The sequence below is a fragment of the Gallus gallus genome, chromosome 1, assembly GCF_016699485.2.
Source record: "Gallus gallus isolate bGalGal1 chromosome 1, bGalGal1.mat.broiler.GRCg7b, whole genome shotgun sequence".
Classification (NCBI taxonomy): Eukaryota; Metazoa; Chordata; class Aves; order Galliformes; family Phasianidae; genus Gallus; species Gallus gallus.
This window is the reverse complement of record NC_052532.1, coordinates 73,836,921-73,857,237: the sequence shown is the minus strand read 5'-3', so window position 1 is coordinate 73,857,237 and position 20,317 is coordinate 73,836,921. Positions and strand designations below refer to the sequence as shown.

General features: G+C 41.6%; 1 protein-coding gene across 1 annotated transcript; it reads right to left on the bottom strand.

The window, feature by feature from the left end:
• Positions 1 to 2,863: 2,863 nt before the first annotated feature.
• KCNA6 (potassium voltage-gated channel subfamily A member 6) lies at positions 2,864 to 19,514 on the bottom strand. The gene has a single exon (XM_003643151.6). The coding sequence runs from the start codon at positions 19,478 to 19,480 to the stop codon at positions 17,939 to 17,941; it is 1,542 nt and encodes a 513-aa protein (XP_003643199.4). The 5' UTR covers positions 19,481 to 19,514; the 3' UTR covers positions 2,864 to 17,938.
• Positions 19,515 to 20,317: the final 803 nt, after the last annotated feature.

Genomic DNA, 20,317 nt, shown 5'->3' with positions numbered 1-20,317 from the left:
AATACTGCTGCACATAAAGGGCTGGAGTTAAACCATGGGGAGGAAAAGTGAGAAAGGGAAGCTGAACGAGAGTTGCTGGACAGCCTTGCTTGCTGCTCCTTGGGAGAACAGCAGAGGCAAAGAGTGGTGGTTGTTGCTACTGCTGCCATAACTGTGACAGCAGTTTTCTCTTCCCTATAACCCCTCTTCTCAACAGCCACAAGAATGGCTTCCCAGGGCTCTGGTACAAGAAGAGGAGATAGGACCATGGCTATTTTGCTGTCCACAGCAAGCTGTTGCCCTGAGCAACTGATGGATTAGGCTCTGGTTGTCAGTCAAAGCAAAACTCAGTTTACTTCATCTTCTCAGCTACTCTAAGATGAAATAATTAATCTCAGTGATTATTTTCAAAAAAAAAAAAATACTAAGAACAGTCATATATTGTGGAATTTTAATGTAAAACCATTGACTGCAGTGCTCCCAGTATATTTTCTTTGTGGGATACTCTGTGAGTTAAGAGAAATTCTCAAACATTATACCAGATGATCCTCAAACACTGTTTAGAAGGCTTTTAAATCTATTATGCAGTCCAAATTATGATATCTATGGGTTGGTTCCATCTTTGAGTCATAGATGGGACTGGGCTGAGTAACTGTGATGCTACATGAGTGTATGCACCTGGTATATACCCATGCACATGCATGTAAAGATTTGTGCTACCTTCAGTCTGTGTTGATAGCTGCAGGCTGCACAAGCTCCAAGTTTTTGCATTCATCTTAAGTAGAATGCAAATAATGTGGTATTTAGACAGACTACTGAATATGGTACAATACTTTGAATATACAAAGCATGTTGTAAGTAGTGGCTATTATTCATTAGTTTCAGGCTTTCCCAATACAGTTTCTCAGCAGCAAGATGAAGCAGTTGTTCTGGAGGCTGCTGTGTGGCTGCTAGGCTAACCCTTCGGGGGTTAAGTGTACTGTTATTTATTCAAGCAAAACGCCCACAGAAAGCAGATGGTGATATTTATGAGTAAAGACACAGAGAATCAGCTGATGTGTCTGCATGGAATAATCTGTACAATTACTCTGGAAAGCCTGGAAATTCAGAAGAAAAACCTGTGATATGACAAAGTCCACCTCATACTTATGCTGTCAGAAATTGCTACCAAAAGCCAGCGACAAATTTCTGTGTGGCACAGTGCCATCCTGTGGGCCATGGAGGTATTTCACAGGCAACATGTGGATGTGCTAATTCCACTGTCATTACAAACTTACAGAGGTGAGCTGACTCCTATTTTCATGGCGGGGGGGGGGGGGGGGGGGGGGGGGGGGAGGGAAGGAAAGGTCTGCTTAAACTGTCATTTAAGATATTTAAGCAGTTTCCTTTACTACTGGAGAGAGATATGTGGGATCACAACGACGTGGTGGGATGGCTTCCATGACTGGAGTGCTGGAAGGGAACGATACAGAATCTTTAGGAAGTATAGGCTTTAAACTAAAAAAAAAAAAAAAAAAAGAGTAGGTTTAGATTAGACATTAGGAAGAAATTCTTTACTCAGAGGGTGGTGAGGCACTGGAACAGGTTGCCCAGAGAAGCTGTGAATGTACCATCCCTGGAAGTGTTCAAGCCCAGGCTAGATGGGATCCTGGGCAACCTGGTCTGGAGGGAGATGTTTCTGTCCATGGCAGGGAGTTGGAACTAGATGGTCTTCAACCCAAGCCATTCTGTGATTTAGTGTAGATATCAGTGTTGAGGTATGTCATGAAACCTCCACAAACTTGCCCTAGGGTTTTACACACTGTCTGTGTGGAAGCACATCTTCTTCTCTGAATAAATAAGACAGAAACCTCCCCTGATAACAGAAATGTATTCTTTTTTTAAGCAGAGCATTTATCAGCTTGTCTTGCTCCAGTTATTGGAGGAGATGGTTCAATATATATACTCTGGAAGCAAGATTAGGACCAAATGAAGCCAAATGCTATCCAACCAGTTTATTGCAAATTCTAAGTAGTTCAGGAATGCAGAACAGATGGGGAAGTTAGCAATGGTAAAGAGAGGAATACTAGCACATGGGTTATAAAGCAGAGATAGGCACCACCAGGGATCTTGCAATGTCTCGTTGGTCTGTAGGGGGCTGCAGGTTGGTCAGTAATATCTCATTGATCTGCAGTTTGGTGGAGGGGATACCCATTCTGCTCATTGGGTTTTTATCCTCTTCATAGTGTTGTTTTGCTTGCCAGGGGCAGTGGTTGGTTGCCAGGGACACTTGTGTTTTACTCACCAGGAGCAACAGCAATGCTTGATCTAGTCATCAAAGGTAATGACATGTCCAGAGTACATGCTCCTCCCACTGGACAATTGGTAGTTGATCACATAATTGTTGCATGACAGGCAGACAGGTATGCACATTGACTGTATGGTGGAGCTTCAAAACAACCCACATAAGTAAGCTTGAAAGCCCAAAAAAGAGCAAGAGCTGAAAATGGTTTCTCCTGGTTTCCCAGCCACATATATTTCTCTTACCACTGTGATCATGGTAAACATTAATGACAAAAACTTGCCAAGCAGCTGACATTTCAGACAGGTGCTTCTGAACAAACTTTGAGCCAAAAATTGTTCCAGCTTCTCACACTACCCAGTGGCTCAAAGTTTGTTAATACAGTCCCGTGCTGGTACCAAGGACAAAACCATTGAGGAGAATGAGGGAAAGGGAAAGAAACGTGTCTAGGGCTGATTTATACAATGACTGAACTGATCCATCAGAAGAGACAGTGTTAAAATGCACAGTAGATACAACACTTCAGGCAAGTTGGATAAAGCAGGGGATCAAACAGGGTGAAAACATGAGAGCCGTTAGAGTGCGTAACAAACAGAACAGAACTTGCTTTACCCACGGACCACCAGGAGGCCTGGAAAAGAAATCTAGAGCCTAGGCCAACTCCTGGGTTCCTTTGGTAAAAAACTTAGGTTAGTCTTTATTATGTTCCAGACTTGCACATATAATATGATTATAAGGAATATACACATCCATGTTAGGGTTAGTAGGATCACAACTCACTGAAGCACAGAAGTGAAAATTCCTGTTGCTGTTGGTGACCATCCAAAAAGTGTTTTGCACGAACAGTGTTCTCCATCCTTCTTCACCCTTTCCAGGACACAATGTATGTCTTTTGCATCACAGTAAACAGTAATTAGAGTTTTTGTCCGTTGTCCCAGATGAGTTCTAGCAGTTGGCATAGATTGTCATGTTGCAGTAATTTATTTACTAATGCAAGATTCATTCCAATTGGGGCAGGTAGTAAATCTTGATTTAATAGGTAATCGGGTTGTAACAACTGATATGATGTAACTGGAACTGAGTAATCTCATGTTAGTAAAGTTACAAACACATATATATGAGCAATTGCTTGTATCTACAGTAATGAGGTTCTCATACAGACACATCCTTTTCCAGTATAGACAAGCACTGTTTCAGAGATCTCATCAGGATACATTTCAATATGGCAGATCTTTTGTTCAGTGTCAAGACAAATGTCTTGAACTTTGATGGTATTACTCTCACAAATAAATCTGTGTTGTTCCCGTCTAGTACATGCACCAATGTCAACAGTCTTCTATTTGTTTGATTTGTTGGATTCATAGTTTGTGTTCTACTGAGTAGAGTATAGCCCCATTGTGATTCAGTCCCAGTGCAATTATATTTGGTATATGGTATATACTGATGCACTGCATAGCAACAGGACAAAAGCTGTAGACTAGCTATTAAAAGGATCATAATTAAAATTAATTAGATGCCACCAAGATTGAAATTTTCTTTCAAATTTATTTGCATTATCCTAACTCACCGTTCGAATTTCAGTTGGTAAAGTGCTTCCTTCACTTTCTCTTGCAATTGCCACTGCCATAGATTGCACCCATATTTGCGCTTGGATAGAACTAAGAGCTATAGAGACATCTTGAGTTATGGCAAGTGTGCCTATGATTAAGCAATGGCCTTTTATATTAGTTCTTTCCCATTGAGGCAATGCCACTGGTTGGCTCCCAACACCGATAGGGAAGAATGCAAGGGATGTTGTAATGCATGTAAGTCACTTGTTACTGAGCTTAATTTATTTATAAGCATTTCAGCATCTGTGCTCTTTAGGATTCCCAGTCCTGTCCCCATGATGCTAGTCACATTTATCCATGGTGATTTAGTTAGGGTAAGAGGTTGCCTGTATAGCCTGTTAGCCATCCTGCATAGGATGTTTTTAGAAATGGTGAGCAGGTGTGTTTGTCTGCTGAGATATTGGTTTGCGTTGACAATTGTACATGTTTAGGAGACTATGATGGGTCAAGCAACATTCATCGTTGGCCTAGATCTATGATTGCATATGGTCCAATTTCATGAATCTGTGGGGACAGAGCCTTTTCACCATCCTCTATAGCAGTGGGGTCGATGTAGGTGGGGTGGCTTTTGTTCTGTACTTGGTAATGCTCAATTTATATGATCATCCCAGGCCACTGCAAGCCCAGAGACAAACTATGAAAACAGGTTGTGTTAAGCTAAAATTGTACCAGCAGTCCCACCTTTTAGTGGCACAAGCTTTTCTTCAATTTTCTCGTTTTGGCATTAGTCACAGAGATTTAAGTTACTTTCTCATGGATGGACTCATTGATCATCCATCACTCTAACTGTATTCTTTGTCCTGAATTTCCCAGGAGACTGGGGGAGTTAATCAGTACTATACTACTTCTATTCAGCTTCTCACACAGCTCTTTCAAAACATGACATTTGAGCACAGCTTATTTCTGTGCAGTGAATAGGACTCACACAGGTAGGAGAGCCCCTGGCAACAAGACAATGGAGAAGTCTGGTCTAGGGGTGTAAAAGAGTGTTCTTTCTATGCCCTCTGTATGTCCTCTCCATTCTTTCAGTGGAACATCTCCATTGTGAGCAACATCCCAGTCAAATCCAACAATATAGAACTAAAAGCAGAATCAAATCAGTAAACCTTGCTGTGATTATGCACCGCACAATAAAATACAAGAACTTGTCACAGTTTCACTTAACACAGCTCTTGCAGATATCTGTCTCTTCCTGTGAACTGTCTAATGGATTCTCTGACTTACCAAACTTCAAGAAATCACTATTTGCTATGTTTTTTTGGAAGCCAGCCTTCGTATCTCTACTGCCTTACTCACTGTTTGTAATCTCTGGATTGAAAGCTTTCCTCTTCAGTGTATAAATCTGCAGGAGACAGCTTACATGAAAGAAAGATCAGCGACTATATTCTGCTTTGAAGATTGGCAAAGATTTAGTCTGCAGATCAGAAATTTCTCACAATTTAGGTGAACCCAAAGCAAGCAGGCAAGTTGGTGGATTGATGTACATTATTAACAGTTGAACTAGATATTTCCTAAAAAGCTTTTTGGAAGTAAATACATTTCACAAATTCTCCCTTCTAACATTTTGCATATCTGTGTCTCTATATAGTCACTGCTTATATATGTATCCTCTGCATGTGAAAGTGAAAGCATTTGTATACATTTAAATTTGTAAGGGAATTGCAAAGTCATGGCCTGAACCAATGAATGAGCATCTAGTGAAGGGACACAGCCAGCCCTGGGAGCACAGGTGAAAACAATTCACCTGTGCAACTAGAAGTCTCATTGCTCCCTAAGTCTCATATAAGGACTGGCAGCCGTAAGTGAAAGATCTCTACCTGGAAATCCCTCCTTTTGGATTATTTGGTGAACCCTGATCCTTGGGATGGGTAAATATTTCTTTCTTTAACTGGATTGTGACCATCACCGTTTTTTGGGTAATTTAGAACTGTTTGTCAGCCACCACCTTTCCCTATAACTATATAAATATTTATATGTATGAATGTATCTATAACAAGTGATGCACAAGCAATTGCTCATCACCTACTGACCCAATGCCCTCCCTGAGCACCAGAAGAGAGCCATATGAACTCCCAACCGCTTCAATACTCCTTCTGTATGATGTCATATGGTACAGAGTATGCCTTTGACCATTTTAAGTCAGCAGTCCTAATTCTGTTCCCTCCCAGTTGCTTGGGTCCTTTGCTGAGAAGGGCCTTGGCTGAACCTGCCTCCAACTCCCACTACAGCACATCTGAAGGTGGCTTGAATGATATGTATTCAGACATCTTCTATGGAAAAATTAACTAAGATTACTACGCAAAGAAGAGCTCACTACTCATCTTCTCTGAAATTCATTTAGCTAATTGATATTGATGGTTCACAAATCTGCTCAGTGGTTTTTTTTGTTTTTGTTTTTTAAGAGCCTGAGAAAAAAGTAAATAATGAGGTGAGCTACAGCACACTCCAGATAACACCTTCTACTGCCATTCTTCCTCCCACTGCAGACAGAAAATTATCAGGACTATAATCTTTTTATTTCTTTTTTATTTTCCCCTAAAGTTCTAAAAGATAACATGCTAAGTGGAAACAGGAATTGCTCAGAATTCACAGTGATGGGTTCTAGCAAGTCACACTGCATTGCACAAGCAGTCTGGACTCATTAAACAACTTTTTTTATCCGTTTATATTTTCCACTTGCAGAAAAGAATGATTGGCTCAGTGATAGCCAAAGCACTGGAGCGTCCCTTCTGTCATTGCTAATGCATAGAATCATAGAATAACTTGGGTTGGAAGGGACCTTACAGACATCTAGTTCAAATCCCCCCCCCTCCCCTAACATGGACAGTGTTCCCATCCACTAGATGACACTGCCCAGGGCCCCATCCAACCTGGTCTTTTAGCATCTCCAGGGATAGGTCATCCACAGCTTCTCTGCACAACCTGGTCGAGTGCCTCACCAGCTTCCAAGTAAAAAAATTTCCTTGTGATATCAAATCTAAATCTCCCCTCTTTTAGTTCACAGTGTGGTCTAGTATCCATGTTATTTGACCTGTCAGTTCATCTGGTTTGGCGTCTGAATAACAACTAACTGAATGCACAGAAGTATCAGAGCTGACATTGGAGCCACACTGCTAATGACCGGGAAGTCAGTGGCTACCACTGTATTGTCTTGAAAAAAAGGGTTAGTTTACAAATAATATTAATAATAATTGTATTACTCATTACAGATCAAAGTACAAAAGATATAATTGCAAAACTTTGCATTCTACCTTGTTTACATGCATGTTGTTAAAAACTAAAAAAATTCAGAACATCATAAAAATAAGGCATATTACAAAATTTTCAAATATTTCATTTTCTAAAGAGTATCAAACAACTGAAATCAAAATGCTCTCATAGACATGGCAGATTTTGAAAAAGAGGCCTTTTTTATGGAAATATGACTTACAAAAATATTTGCAGTGTGCTGTAGAAAATAAATAGATCATCAGATACCAGACAAATGAATAAGCAGTACTGAACACCCTCAAGAGTGTTTCTGAATTTCATTGTGTTATCTCCAAGAACAGACTACAAAGATCAATTGTTTTGTGGGTATCATTTCATAAGCATGAAAGCCCCTAGTCTACAGCACTAAAAGGATTGTATCTGACAGTACTATTTCTGATACATTAAAATTAAAGCATATTTCAGATCTTGAGAAATATACAATGTTTCTTGCATATCCTCATGCATCAACATCATTTACATGTAGGATTTGTTCCTGTACTATATGCCTGTACTACTTTATGATATCAACACCTTCAACCAGGTTTATTATGGCCAAGAATAGGCAGAATTTGTTCTGTAGGACCAAAGGACTCATGGGTTCTGCTCATTTAGATTTTTGTTTTCTTACAACACTTCACAGCTAATTGTGCCTTATTCTATCACTACTGTAAAATCTAATTGTAATAATACTTTCTCACCACTGGAAAGTTCTTTGAGCTCTGAGATGGCATATGTGATTTTAGTCACATAAGCACTTTGATGACCTTTTCGCTGATAGTGATTACTCCTGTAGGATCTTTAGCATTAGTATGTTTCATGCTTTAAGACTAACGCATACACAACTGCACTGCATGTAATATAACAGCTGTAATTAAGATGCACATAAGCATATACTAGTTGCGTCTTCTATCAATGCCAAAATCAATTGAGCTCAGAAACAGATGCAACACTGTGTTTATGGTTCGAATTAAACTTGTTGGATCACTCTGTAAATGTCATAAGATAATTTGTTTTTCCCTCTTTCTTGCTGTTGTAACTCAAGAAATGATGGCAAGCCCTTAGAATAACTTATGCACAACCAGATTTGTGTGTGCCATACTGACAATGTCATTGATAAAGTTTGGCATTCATGTTCACCTGCTTCCATAATGTGCACGGCTATTGGTAAAATTTTGCTTTGTTTTCCTTTTTTTTTTTCTAATTACGGAATTAAAAAGGAGAGTTAAAAACAAAAACAACAAAACAAAACAACTGAACTTGCTAGCCAGAATATAGATATAAATCACAAGGTTTCATCGCATAAGTGCGCACAGAGAAGCAACAAATTAGAAGACTCACGAACAAAACATGACTAGGTTTTCAACATGCTTTTGTGACACAGAGCTGAATGGATGGGTGAAGATCCCACCTTGGTCAACCACTGTTCTATCCCCTGAGCTCAAAGTCTCAGTCACATTGCCACAGAATGAGATGAACTCAAAGAGGTGAAAGAAGAAACATGAAACCAAGGCTTTACTTCGTCTCTGCCAGAACAGTGCTTTTTAACAGATAATTATTCTGATAACCTCTTGTAGGCCACTGTTATCAACTTAGCTAACCTTCAGTTCAGTGAAGGTTACTTGTCACTGTTGATTTCTGCATCCAAATCAGAAACCCAAGCTGAGATGCAGCAGAGCTTGCTCAAGGCTTTTCTCAAAATTAAGTGCAATGTGCTACTGAAGTTACTCCAGGGAGTTAATAATAGCAAGGAATTACCAGAAGCCCCAGGAAGAAGAAAGACCAGTGAAGAGCTGGAAAGTTCTGTACAGGGAGAAAGGACCAGACACAGTCAGCAGAGGTTCCAGGTTGACAGGAAGGGCAGTGGACAGAGATTGTTGTTTTCAAAGTGCAAGTAAGAAAAGCTTAAGGGACGGGCCTTTTCTTTGTCTCCAAATTACTGTATAGACCAATTAAGTACTGCCTGCCCCATCCTAACCCACTCCTAGCACTTCTTTCTCTTCCCTCAGTTCCACAGAGAAACAGCTATCTCCAAAGACTCACGTTCCTCCCACACTTCTTCCTACCCATACACCAAACTGCCCAAGTACTAAATAGAATTGGGCATTCTGCAGCCAAACAAGTATACTATGTCAACTAAGCTGTATTTTTTTCAGAAGATACAGGTAGTAAGATACAATTGCTTATATATTTGGCATCCAAAATACAATCCAGGTTCAGCATTGCATGTAACTACTTCTATATGAGAACGCTTTCACAAATTTGCCAAAGTTCATTTGAAAAAAACTATTTGCTTTTCTCCCAAAACAAGTTTTCATTTCTCCTTATCTGTTATACTAGAAATCACTTACTGCTTTCCAATATAAATTTATTCATTGACAGTTTCTGCTCTACTGTTCACCAATACCACAGCCTTTCAACTTAATACCTGGGATTGTATTTACTTTTATTTTTTGTAACTACAGCTCTTGCCAATCTTTTGCTGGTCTAGAAAAGACAGGTTCTTCCACATTCCTCTTCTGAAGTAGTGTTGGTCCACCTGATCATTCTTGCTGCCATTCCCACGCATCCTTCCCACTCTGAGTTACAATTCACCTAATTTAGGTCACCACAAAAGCACATAACTCTCCAGATGAGGCCTTAAAGAATTAACACTTCCCAGGTGGTAGCAGAAGTTCTTCCAAGACTTACAAGAGCTGTACCTGAAGTTTATGACTTCATCCCTCTTGTGACTCTAATTGACACTGGTACTCTGACTGATCTTACCACTCCCAATCTGTGTCTTCCACAAGCGATATGCTTGCTATCAAAATCCCTATAACTATTTTAATTGTTGTGCTATTTAGTATCTTCCAGTTTCTTTAAGTCCATCATTCAGTCATCATTCACGTCCACACACACAGTGACGCTTGGGTTACATCATTGCTAAATTTTATCTTAGTCCTACAGCAAATACTTTAAACAATCCAGAGAGTAATTCTTGAAGAACTCCTTTAAGAACATCCTTCCTTTCTCACAATGATTATTTACTCCATTCTTTACTGACTCTGTACTTCCCCTATTCTGATTGACCCTCATCTATCCCATCTTAAGTGGTAATTTTCCACACAGCATACTAATGGCTTTTATGTAAAGCTTCTTCAGGGTATGCATCATTAAAATCAGAAGTACTGGAGCAAGAAAGAAGTGATCTGATCTGTTTAATCTTAGTATATCCTGAAAATGGAGACCCTAGAGTCAGCAGATCTACAGCCAACCTGACAGGACTGTGACAGTTTTCACAGATGGCCATAACAGTAAAAATCTGTAGGAGGAGTAGAATTTGTCTCCATGCCTATTTCTGCTACCCTTCTGCTATTGTATTAATTAAGAACTGCAATTATGATTACTTACCATAAAAAATCTGTCTCCTTAGAGATAGATCATATTGAAGCAACAGGAAATTGACAGAAATTGAGATAGAAAAGAAGGCAAGGATCTAGAAATGGAATCTGCTCTGCTTGATGTGAGCAATCTAGTGACCCCAAAAACCCCACACCAGCCTGACTTCTGCCAGGCTCATAACTGTCAAGGGCACAGAAGAGCTGAGTACGGCACAGCATATAGGCTCAACTTACGCTATGATACTAGTGCACCTTCCTAGAGTGCCAACACGTATAAGCAAATTGGACTGTGGTCCAATTCTGCTTTCATCGGAGATAAGTTTGGAGTCACTTCACTGACATGGTTCTTTTCCAGAATTGCACCAGTGTAAAAGAGGGCAGCATCTGCTTTCTGAAAATGGATGTCATCAACAAGCAGCAAGAGGAGACATTAATGTTCCACTTTTTTTTTTTTTTTTTTTTTTTTGTCAAAGAACATTTCATTTCTCTCCAGAGAATGCAAGAATGCAAGAGGATAAAACAATAAGTGCATACAACTTTTTAGGTAAATGAACCTACAACACCTAAAGATGTGGCTACAATCCCAGTGAAATACTTAAGATTTATTACACATTTCAATAAATGGTCTTCCAAAACTTTACAACAAATATTTTTATATCCATCTAGTGTAATTGAATCCTAAGACAGACTTACTGAACTTCCAGCGATATTTTGTATGAACACAAGGTTTCTCACGAGTCTTGCCTCTGAGGCAACACTGCTTCAGTATTTTAGAGTGACCACAAAAGTTGATGAGCACTTTCCATGAAATTTCCCTCCTGCAAATCTTTTCCTTTCTTTCATTAAGAAAAAGTTGGACACTGGAAAGTTCAACCTGTAAATGTGCAGTACAGACAACATGGATATTTCCTATAGAGAATATTTATCAATGAAGCAAAACTCACACTGATCCCAGTTATGAGTAAAGTATAAAACCATGCCGTAATATTCAAGTTCTTGTGCCATCCAACAAACCCTGAGCAGACTTCCCTGGAACAAACACTCAACATTTGGACAAGGCATACAGAATTGACATGTTTACCAACAACATAAGCCACACTGGAAAATCAGTTTTACTGTGGTCCCTTGCCTACTTTCCCCCTGCAAACATTCTCCTGGGTTTGCCTCCCTGACCAGAGTCTTGCCTTACTTAGTACCTAATGTCCATATCATTGAACTCCTTACTGTAATTAACAAGCAGTTTCATTACCAACTATTTCTTAGGCAACGAGGGACATACAGCTTTCATTGTCAATTTTTCATTTTATCAGCAGATTAAGGCTTCTGATCCTGCAGACACCTGCTCTTCTCCTTAACTTTACATGTAAAGCAGATGGCAGCAAATTGGGAATTGCACTGTAAGCATGCTGATAATATGGCTACAAACGTACTCAGAATGTGATTTGTCTGGAGTGTAACCTTCAAAGAGCAGAGATGAAGAGATCAGATCTCAGTTACTACAATGTAAATAGAGCTATCTTGTGCTTACATGTCTGCAGCTGAGCACAGAATCTCATTTAGTCTGAAGCTTGTCCATGGCCTGCATACTTCCACCATTGCATTTAGAAATGCAACTGCTTTTGTTTTTGCCGGTATAAACTTAAAGAGAAGCCTAACTTTTCTGAGCTCAGTAGACTTACTTGGACTCAAGTCAGATAAGAGTTTTTTGGGAAAGCTGAGGTTAACTCCTGCTGTAATCCACATTCCCTGGTGGATCTCAAGAGAATTAAAAAATGACGGTAAGCATTTTAACAGATAGTACAAATGTTTTGACTGTATGCAGAAGATTGAAGTTGGACACCAATATAAATGAAGGTAGTTGTGCTAAATGGAGTTTTGCTAACTTATATCAGTAGATGGTGAGGATCTGGTTCATACTATGTTTTTTGTAGTTTATAGTTATCTTTCTCTCTTTCTTCACCTAGAATCAGATTCTCCGTTTAGGCTGCAAATTTTAATGAGGAAATCCCTCCTCATTAATTGCAAGAAATTCATAGTTGTTAGTTTCACAGATGAAAAAGAAACCTTTCCTACCTCTGCTACAACAGCCAAAGCTGGAGCTATTAGTTCCTTTGCTTTTAGTGATAATCCTATTCTTTTCATCTTAGTATGGAAGATGCTTCAGCCCTTACCCCGCTTTTTGCTCCCTTGAATTTCCTTTATACTAATTCTTCTTTATCTCTGCAGGGATTTCCATACACCATCCATACATACAGTGGACCTAGTAGAGAACACTTAGTCCTATCACCTTCATCCTTCCAGCTGCTGTAGCGGTGACTTTTATCCATTTAAGCTAGATCAGAATGAACAGGGCCAAAACAGAAAATTGCTCAAGGAACTCAACATGCAACATTTTCCAAACAGGAACAGAACTTTCACCTTGTAGAAAACTTCAGGAATCCTTCAGTAATGTAGAGTCTGAAATACTGCAAAACAATTTTCATGCCTTTTAAACTTACAGTCCTTCAGATGGTTCATAATCAGTGGATAAAAAAGGCATCCACAGTAAAAATGTCCCATGCAAAATTTTCTTTAGAACTGACTGTCACAGAATGGCCAAAGGTTCAGAAAAAAAATGTGGTAGTCTTGTCCATAGCAAAACTTTATTTCCTAGTGAGATTGCTAAAAAAAGAATTCTGTGTTTTCTAAAGCAACACTCCTGCTTGTATTCCTTGTTACTGAGTACTCAGAAAACTCATTGACCAGTTGGCCCCCTTGTCCATAAGTGTGTCTTTCACACACCCTTCATCTCTCCATGTGCAAGGATGTTAAGTCCGTTCCCATCTCCTTGTTTGCACTGCCTGTTTTCAAACACTGTTAACAGTCTGTCAGTCTGGAGTTTAACAGGGCAGCTGTACACAGTATAACATGATGGGAACTTTACTAAGCAACGAAAATTGCTGTAAAGGTGGCGTGCTAATAACCAAGGACTGAACCTATTCAACAGTGCTTTTGCTTGTAGCCAGAGTCACAGGGTAGAGAAACAGTCTGCAAGATTGTTACGGAAACAGATCCTTGGAGATTCTACTTTGCTTCACAAGATGTGCTCTGCCTTAAGAAGGAAACAGCTAGACAGACAGACAGATTTGTATTTCAAGCATCCAGAGGTGACTGCTAACAGCTGAAAACTTGAGTGCTTTATAAAGGCACAATGTCACGTAAGTCACTTGCAAAAATTCTGAAGGCTGCTTAATAAAAATGCTGAATACCAGAGGTGCTATAATATTGCTGATGACTGCATGACTTGACTATCCTGGTTGGGTTTTTTTTTAGGAGACGTTTAAAAGCAGATTTGTGCACTTAAATAAAACTCCCAGGTTACACTTTCCAAGCTTGTTAACTTTTTGTATTTCTCTTAGCTCTAACACAGAAAATCCAGGGAGCAAACACCACTCCTGTTTTACACATTTTCATTTTCACGTTCTTTCCAGAATTGAAAAATATGGAGTGCAAAAAACTGCACATAAAGTAGTCTGTTTGCAGCAAATTTCCTTTGCATCTGTGTTAGGCATATGTGTGTCTATATGCTTAGAAACCCACAGCTGAATTTCACTTGATAGCAGAAGCTCTTTTTACCAGAACATCTCTACAAGACACGCTAGGGTTTATGTTACTGGTTATATGTTTCACGTTTTGTTTGTTTGTTTGTTTGTTTTGTCAGAGTCTGCATGCCCAGCTACACTCCACGCTGGCTGGAAGAACAACCTGTTCTTGAAAGGTATGGCTCCTACCTGTCAGGGGCAGAGCGGTTGGGCCAAAGGGAAGAAACCAGCACAAGGAATTTTCTGATATAAGCAGAGCATAGCTCATGCCTCCTCCTGAACTTGTGCTTAACCTGAGCTTTTTATATCTTACTTTGGGGAAACTTGTATCAGCTGATACACTTCTGCATGAAAATAATGCCAAACATGGGCATTCTACTAGGAGACAGCAACAGCCTCGACATGTCCCTCTTAAACAGCAGGTTCTTCTGCTAGCTTACTGCACTTGCAAGTACAACATAAAACTGAAAGCCAATCCCTTGCATTCAGAAGAATATTTCATTGTACTGAATCTGATACACAACTAAGAACAACAACAGCATTTTGCAGAATTAATTCAGAGACTGAGACAACTTTTTACACAAAATCAACAGAGATCTCACCTTGCAGTGGGATTACTCCTACAGCTGCACTAGTATTGTTGACCCACAAGTTACATGCTTCAAGAGATGCAGAATAAAACCCAAAGCCCAGAAATTCAGATAAATTTGCCTCAGTTCCAATGAACCAAAAAAGCACTAGGCACTTACAGACATTTGTAGAGGTAGCCTGGAAAGTCACATTCTGCTCTCTTTTTTCAGGCAAGCTCCTCTCATCTACAGAGCCGTCACCATACCACACCACACGTGGTCTCCCGGGCTGATCCTCAGTAACAAATGGCATTTTTCTGCTGATCAGTGAGAGAGAGAACAGAGGAACCAGTGCAATATCTGTGCACTGACCTAAGGGGTTCCTTGTACATTAGAAACCTTTGAGAAGACAATGGGTCTCTGGAGAAGCGCAGAAGTTAGGACTTACACAAACAACTTCTACCATATGATCAGGATCCAGATGAGGAGAGTCACAATAAAAGCTCTCTAGGCATGGAGCCAAATTTCAAGACAATGGAAAACAAGCAGGGTAACAAAGATGCAAACAGATCCCATCTCACAACCCTGCCAGCTCAGCCGATATTAAAGGACATGTCCTTAGCAATCTCACCCTTATGTTTGAAAAGTATGATACATACATATACATAAAACATATTCTATATATATTTTGCATCTTGTTATTATATCTGTTTTGTGGACTATTCAGTGGACAAAGAACTGGTTGGATGGTCACGGGTTTTGGTCAATGGATCTATGTCCAGGTACAGGCCAGTGATGAGCGGTGTCCCACAGAGGCCTGTCTTGGGACCAGTGCTCTTTAACATTTTTCTCAATGACACAGACAGTGGGATCGAGTATACCCTTAGCAAGTTTGCTGATGACACCACGCTGAGTGGTGCAGTTGATATGACAGAAGGAAGGGATGCCATCCAGATGGACCTGGACTGGCTTGAAAATTGGGTCCACAAGAACAAAATGAGGTTCAACAAGGCCAGGTGTGACACTCTGCACTTGGATCAGAATAATCCCATATATGCGTACACACTGGTAGAAGAACTCCTTGAGAGCAACCCTATGGAAAAGGACTTGGGGATCCTGGTGGACAAAAAGCTAGATATGAGCCAGCTGTGTGTGCCTGCAGCCCAGAAGGCCAACAGTATCCTGAGCTGCATCAAAAGAGGGATGGCCAGCAGGGCAAAGGAGGTGATTGCACCCTTTACTCTGCCATTGTGAGGCCTTATCTGGAGTTCTGCATCTGGCCTGGGATTCCCTGCACAAGAAATGTGTGGAGCTACAGCAGCAGATCCAAAGGAGGGTCATGAGGATGATCAAGGAGCTGGAGCACCTCTATCACAAAGAAAAAATTGAGGGAGCTGGGATTGTTTAGCTTGGAGAAGGCCCTGGAAAAACCTCATTGTGGCCCATAGGGGACGCTATAAGCAGAAGGGAGACCGACTTTTACATGGTCCGATAATAACAGAACAAAAAGGAAGGGCTTTCAATTAAAAGGGGGAAGATTTAAGTTAGATGTTAGGAAAAAATTCTTTACTCAGAGGGTGGTGAGGTGCTGCTGCCCAGAGAAGTTGTGGATGCTCCACCCCTGCAGGATTTCAAAGCCAGGTTGGATGGGATGCTGGGCAGTCAGACCCAGTGGCTGGCAACCCTGTCTATGGCATGCGTGTTCTATGATACTATGATTCTGCATGTCTTTGCTTTCATACACATGCACACATATGAATGCAGAACATACACTCACATTTAAAAACAAAATCAATATATGCATTTGCATGAAAGTTTACCAATAGAATCTAAAAGTATTTGTTTACCCTTTTTATCCACTAGCAGCATTTGAAACATTTTAAAATTGGGAATGGGCAGAGATAAATGTGCTCTGGAAAGAAAAACATGCATCTTAAAATGAAATTCTCTGGTCCCTTGACAAGCCCAGCAATGCAGGCCAAGGAATGTATTTTGCATTGCTACTGTAAGTTGCACTCATAAAACCTAGTAAATGAAAAAATCATTTCTGTGCCTTCAATTTAAGAAATAACCAGAACTGGCTGAATTAGTAATAAAGCAAAAACTCTTCAAGGTTACCTCTTTTTCCTCTCATTTTAAAGTTCTGGGCTATGCTATTGAGAATGTGCAGATGTCTTAGGGAAGCTGGTGTAAGGGCCAGCCTCTAATGTCAATACATCTACCCAGGGCTAATTTATGACTGCGACCCACAATATCAGCGGAATTTTCAGACAGCACAGGTGGTTGTGTTTTTTGGCCATGTCAACAAAATATCAGCATGCAAACTGTCCTCAGCTACAGAAATACTTCAACAAAAAATGCAGTGGAGTCAACTGTGTTCACATGCCTGAATACAGAACTGGGTAGCTGAAGCATAAAGTACATCTCATTAATAACTTGTGGAGATAAATTGAGGAGATAACAATTTTCACAAAAGTGAGAAAGCACCACTACAAAGGTTAACTTGATACTATAAAAGCCAATTAACATCAGGACACTGGCACAACTAAGACTGAAATAAGATCAAAACACAGAAAATCTTCAGTAAGTCTGTCAATATATGCCCACTTATGATAAATGCATATACGAAGTAGCAACGTACTTTTAGATCTATGCAACTTTTTGGAAACATAAAACAAGAGGATCCTCTGGAAGCCAAGTGTTGCAAAGAAGAAAGGCATCTGTTTGCTGACTTTTCCCCACAGAACTCACTGTGAGGCTAGCTAAAGCATTTCCATTATTCAAAGGCTATGGCATGGCAGGCGTGACTGATCCCACAGTCAAGGGCACCAAGCTGGCACAGGAACCAAGGGTACAGCTTGAGCCAAATGTTCATAGCCCCTTTAACTACTTACTCCCTGCAGAATCCTTCAGCTGAACTTGTTGCAAAGACTTCTTTGCTAGTGGAGTAGAAAGGTTAGTCTTCTAAGCTAAAATTGTATTACGGTGGTCTTCAAAAAAAAAAAAAAAAAAAAAAAAAAGAAAAGAAAAGAAAGAAAAAGACATCCATGAGGGAGCAGGGAATGACAGCTAGCACTCCACAGAATAAAGCAAGAACATTTCTGACTGCACACAATAATGAGAAACAGCCAATCAGGACAGAAGAGTCCGTTATCACAATGACTCCGTTTACAGTATCACAATTCACAGTCTGGTACGCAAATGCTGAATAGATCCAACTGCTAGTGGGAAGACAGCTGTGCAGCAGCTTGCAGCTCTGTGTCTGGACCCAGGATAACAAAACTGATCACACTTCTGTCAGCATTTTCTTCTCTTTATAACCCTGATTACCAGGGGGAATGAAGTTGGAATATTTCATGGACTCCAGGTCTTCCACTTCGAAAAATTCAGATTTGCTGAGAGACTGATTACTGTTCCCCTTCTTGGGCTCAGAGAAGAGTGACTGCTGCTGGCCACAGGTGACATGGGTGTATTGGCACTGCTCTTCATTATCAGTCTCTCGGTGGTAAAAGTAGTTGAAGTTGGACACAATGACAGGCACAGGCAGAGCAATGGTGAGCACACCCGCAATGGCACACAAGGAACCCACAATCTTGCCACCAATTGTCATGGGATACATGTCCCCATAGCCCACGGTGGTCATGGACACCACTGCCCACCAAAAAGCATCAGGAATGCTGGTGAACAATGAGTCAGGGTCATCAGTCTCTGCAAAGTATACGGCACTAGAAAAGAGGATCACCCCAATAAAGAGGAAGAAGATGAGGAGACCTAGCTCCCTCATGCTTGCCTGGAGAGTCTTCCCCAAGATTTGTAGCCCTTTGGAGTGCCTGGAGAGCTTGAAGATCCTGAAGACCCTCACCAATCGGATGACTCTGAGGATGGCCAAGGACATAGCTTGCTGCTGGCCACCATTGTTGCTGCTACTCCCAGACTGCTGCTGCTGCTGCTGGGCCAGCTCTGTGCCCAGGGTGATGAAGTAGGGGATGATTGCCACAATGTCAATGATATTCATAATGTTGCGAGAGAAGTCAGGCTTGCTGGGGCAAGTGAAGAAACGCACAAGAAGCTCAAAGGAGAACCAGATGATGCACAGTGTCTCGATGAGGAAAAATGGGTCAGTGAAGAAAGGGCCAGCACCAGCAGTGGGTTGTGGAGGCTGCGGGGTCCCACTTGGTGGTGGTGGTGGCAGCAGTATGTCATCATCAAGCACAGCTAGCTCCCCAAAGCCAGGCTGGGTAACCTTGGGCTCCTGGCGAAACTCAGGCAGGGTCTCTAGGCAGAAGATGACAATGGAGATGAGGATCACCAGCACAGAGACGATGGCAATGGCACGGGCTGGTCCGGAGCTCTCAGGGTACTCAAAGAGCAGCCAGACTTGGCGCTGGAAGTGGTGCTCAGGCAGGGGCTTCTCCTCCTCCTGAATGAAACCTTCATCCTCACGGAAGGTCTCAATAGCCTCCTGGCCCAGCTGGTAGAAACGGATCTCCTCCAGGAAGATGTCAAGGGGCACGTGGACTGGCCGCCGGAGCCGCCCTCCAGACTGGTAGTAATAAAGGATGGCGTCGAAGCTGGGTCGGTTGCGGTCGAAGAAGTACTCGTTGCGGAGAGGGTCGAAGTAGTGCACCCGGCGGCTTGGGTCGCCTAGCAGCGTATCGGGGAAGATGGAGAGGGTCCGCAGCTGCGTCTCGAAGCGCAGCCCAGAGATGTTGATCACTAGCCGTTCGCTGCTGCAGCAGCCGCTGCCGCCCTGCTCCTCGCCCGTCGCCTCTGCCTCGCCACCGCCCGCCTGCGGGGCCGCCAGCGCCAGCGGCTCCTCTGCCCGCATGCCGCCGCTCTGCCTGCACCCCCACTTCTCCTTCAGAGGGCAGCGCCGCCCGTCATCCGCACGCCGCCGCCGAGCCGCCCACAGCCCCGCCTGTTGCGCCTCTCCCGCTCTGCGCCTGCCCGGCGGCTCGCCCCGCGGCGCCTCCTTCTGTCCCGGTCCTATTCTCGGTCCTGGTGCTGGCGCCGACGTGCTCAGCACCGTGCAGCGGCTCTGCCTTCCCCGCCGCGCGCGCGCACACACACGGGAAGGAGAGCAAGACAGGGGACTACGAGCTTGGTTGATTCATGTCACAGTTGGCATCTGAAACCGAGCAGAAACTCAAAATGGTTCACTTTGCCCTTCTGAAAACTGAGCTAATAGGTAAGGTTGCCTCCATCCTTCCCAGGACAGAAGTCTGCCTTTCCCTTGAAAGCCTTTTGTTGGTGCTAAATTATATTTAAAAAAAAATAAATAAAACCAAAAAAACAACAACAAAAACAGGCTTTTATCATCATAGTATCCAGTGCCTTTGCTGGCTGCAAACCACATGCATATAGCCTATACTCTCCTAGCAGCATGGATAAGGAAGCAAAATATTTCCCTCTTTACTCCTCCTACTAACTAGCTGCTAATACTCAGTTAGTTCAGTCCTTGGACTTTCTGACCAGCTCACGGTGGCTGTCTTGTTTGTCTCTGTCCTCAGGAGGGAGGTGAATATAATCTAAATGTTGCTTAATCCATTTTCCTTTCTCACTAAATAGCACTGAAGATGGCTGCTGCAAAAGGAGGCCTATTTTTTCGTTTGTATGAAGATGTCTGACACAGAAGCATATTTTTCTTTCATGTTATACATAAATA

Coding starts and splice junctions, on each gene's coding strand:
- KCNA6 (XM_003643151.6), bottom strand. CDS start 19,480: ATGCGGGCAGAGGAGCCGCTGGCGCTGGCGGCCCCGCAGGCGGGCGGT.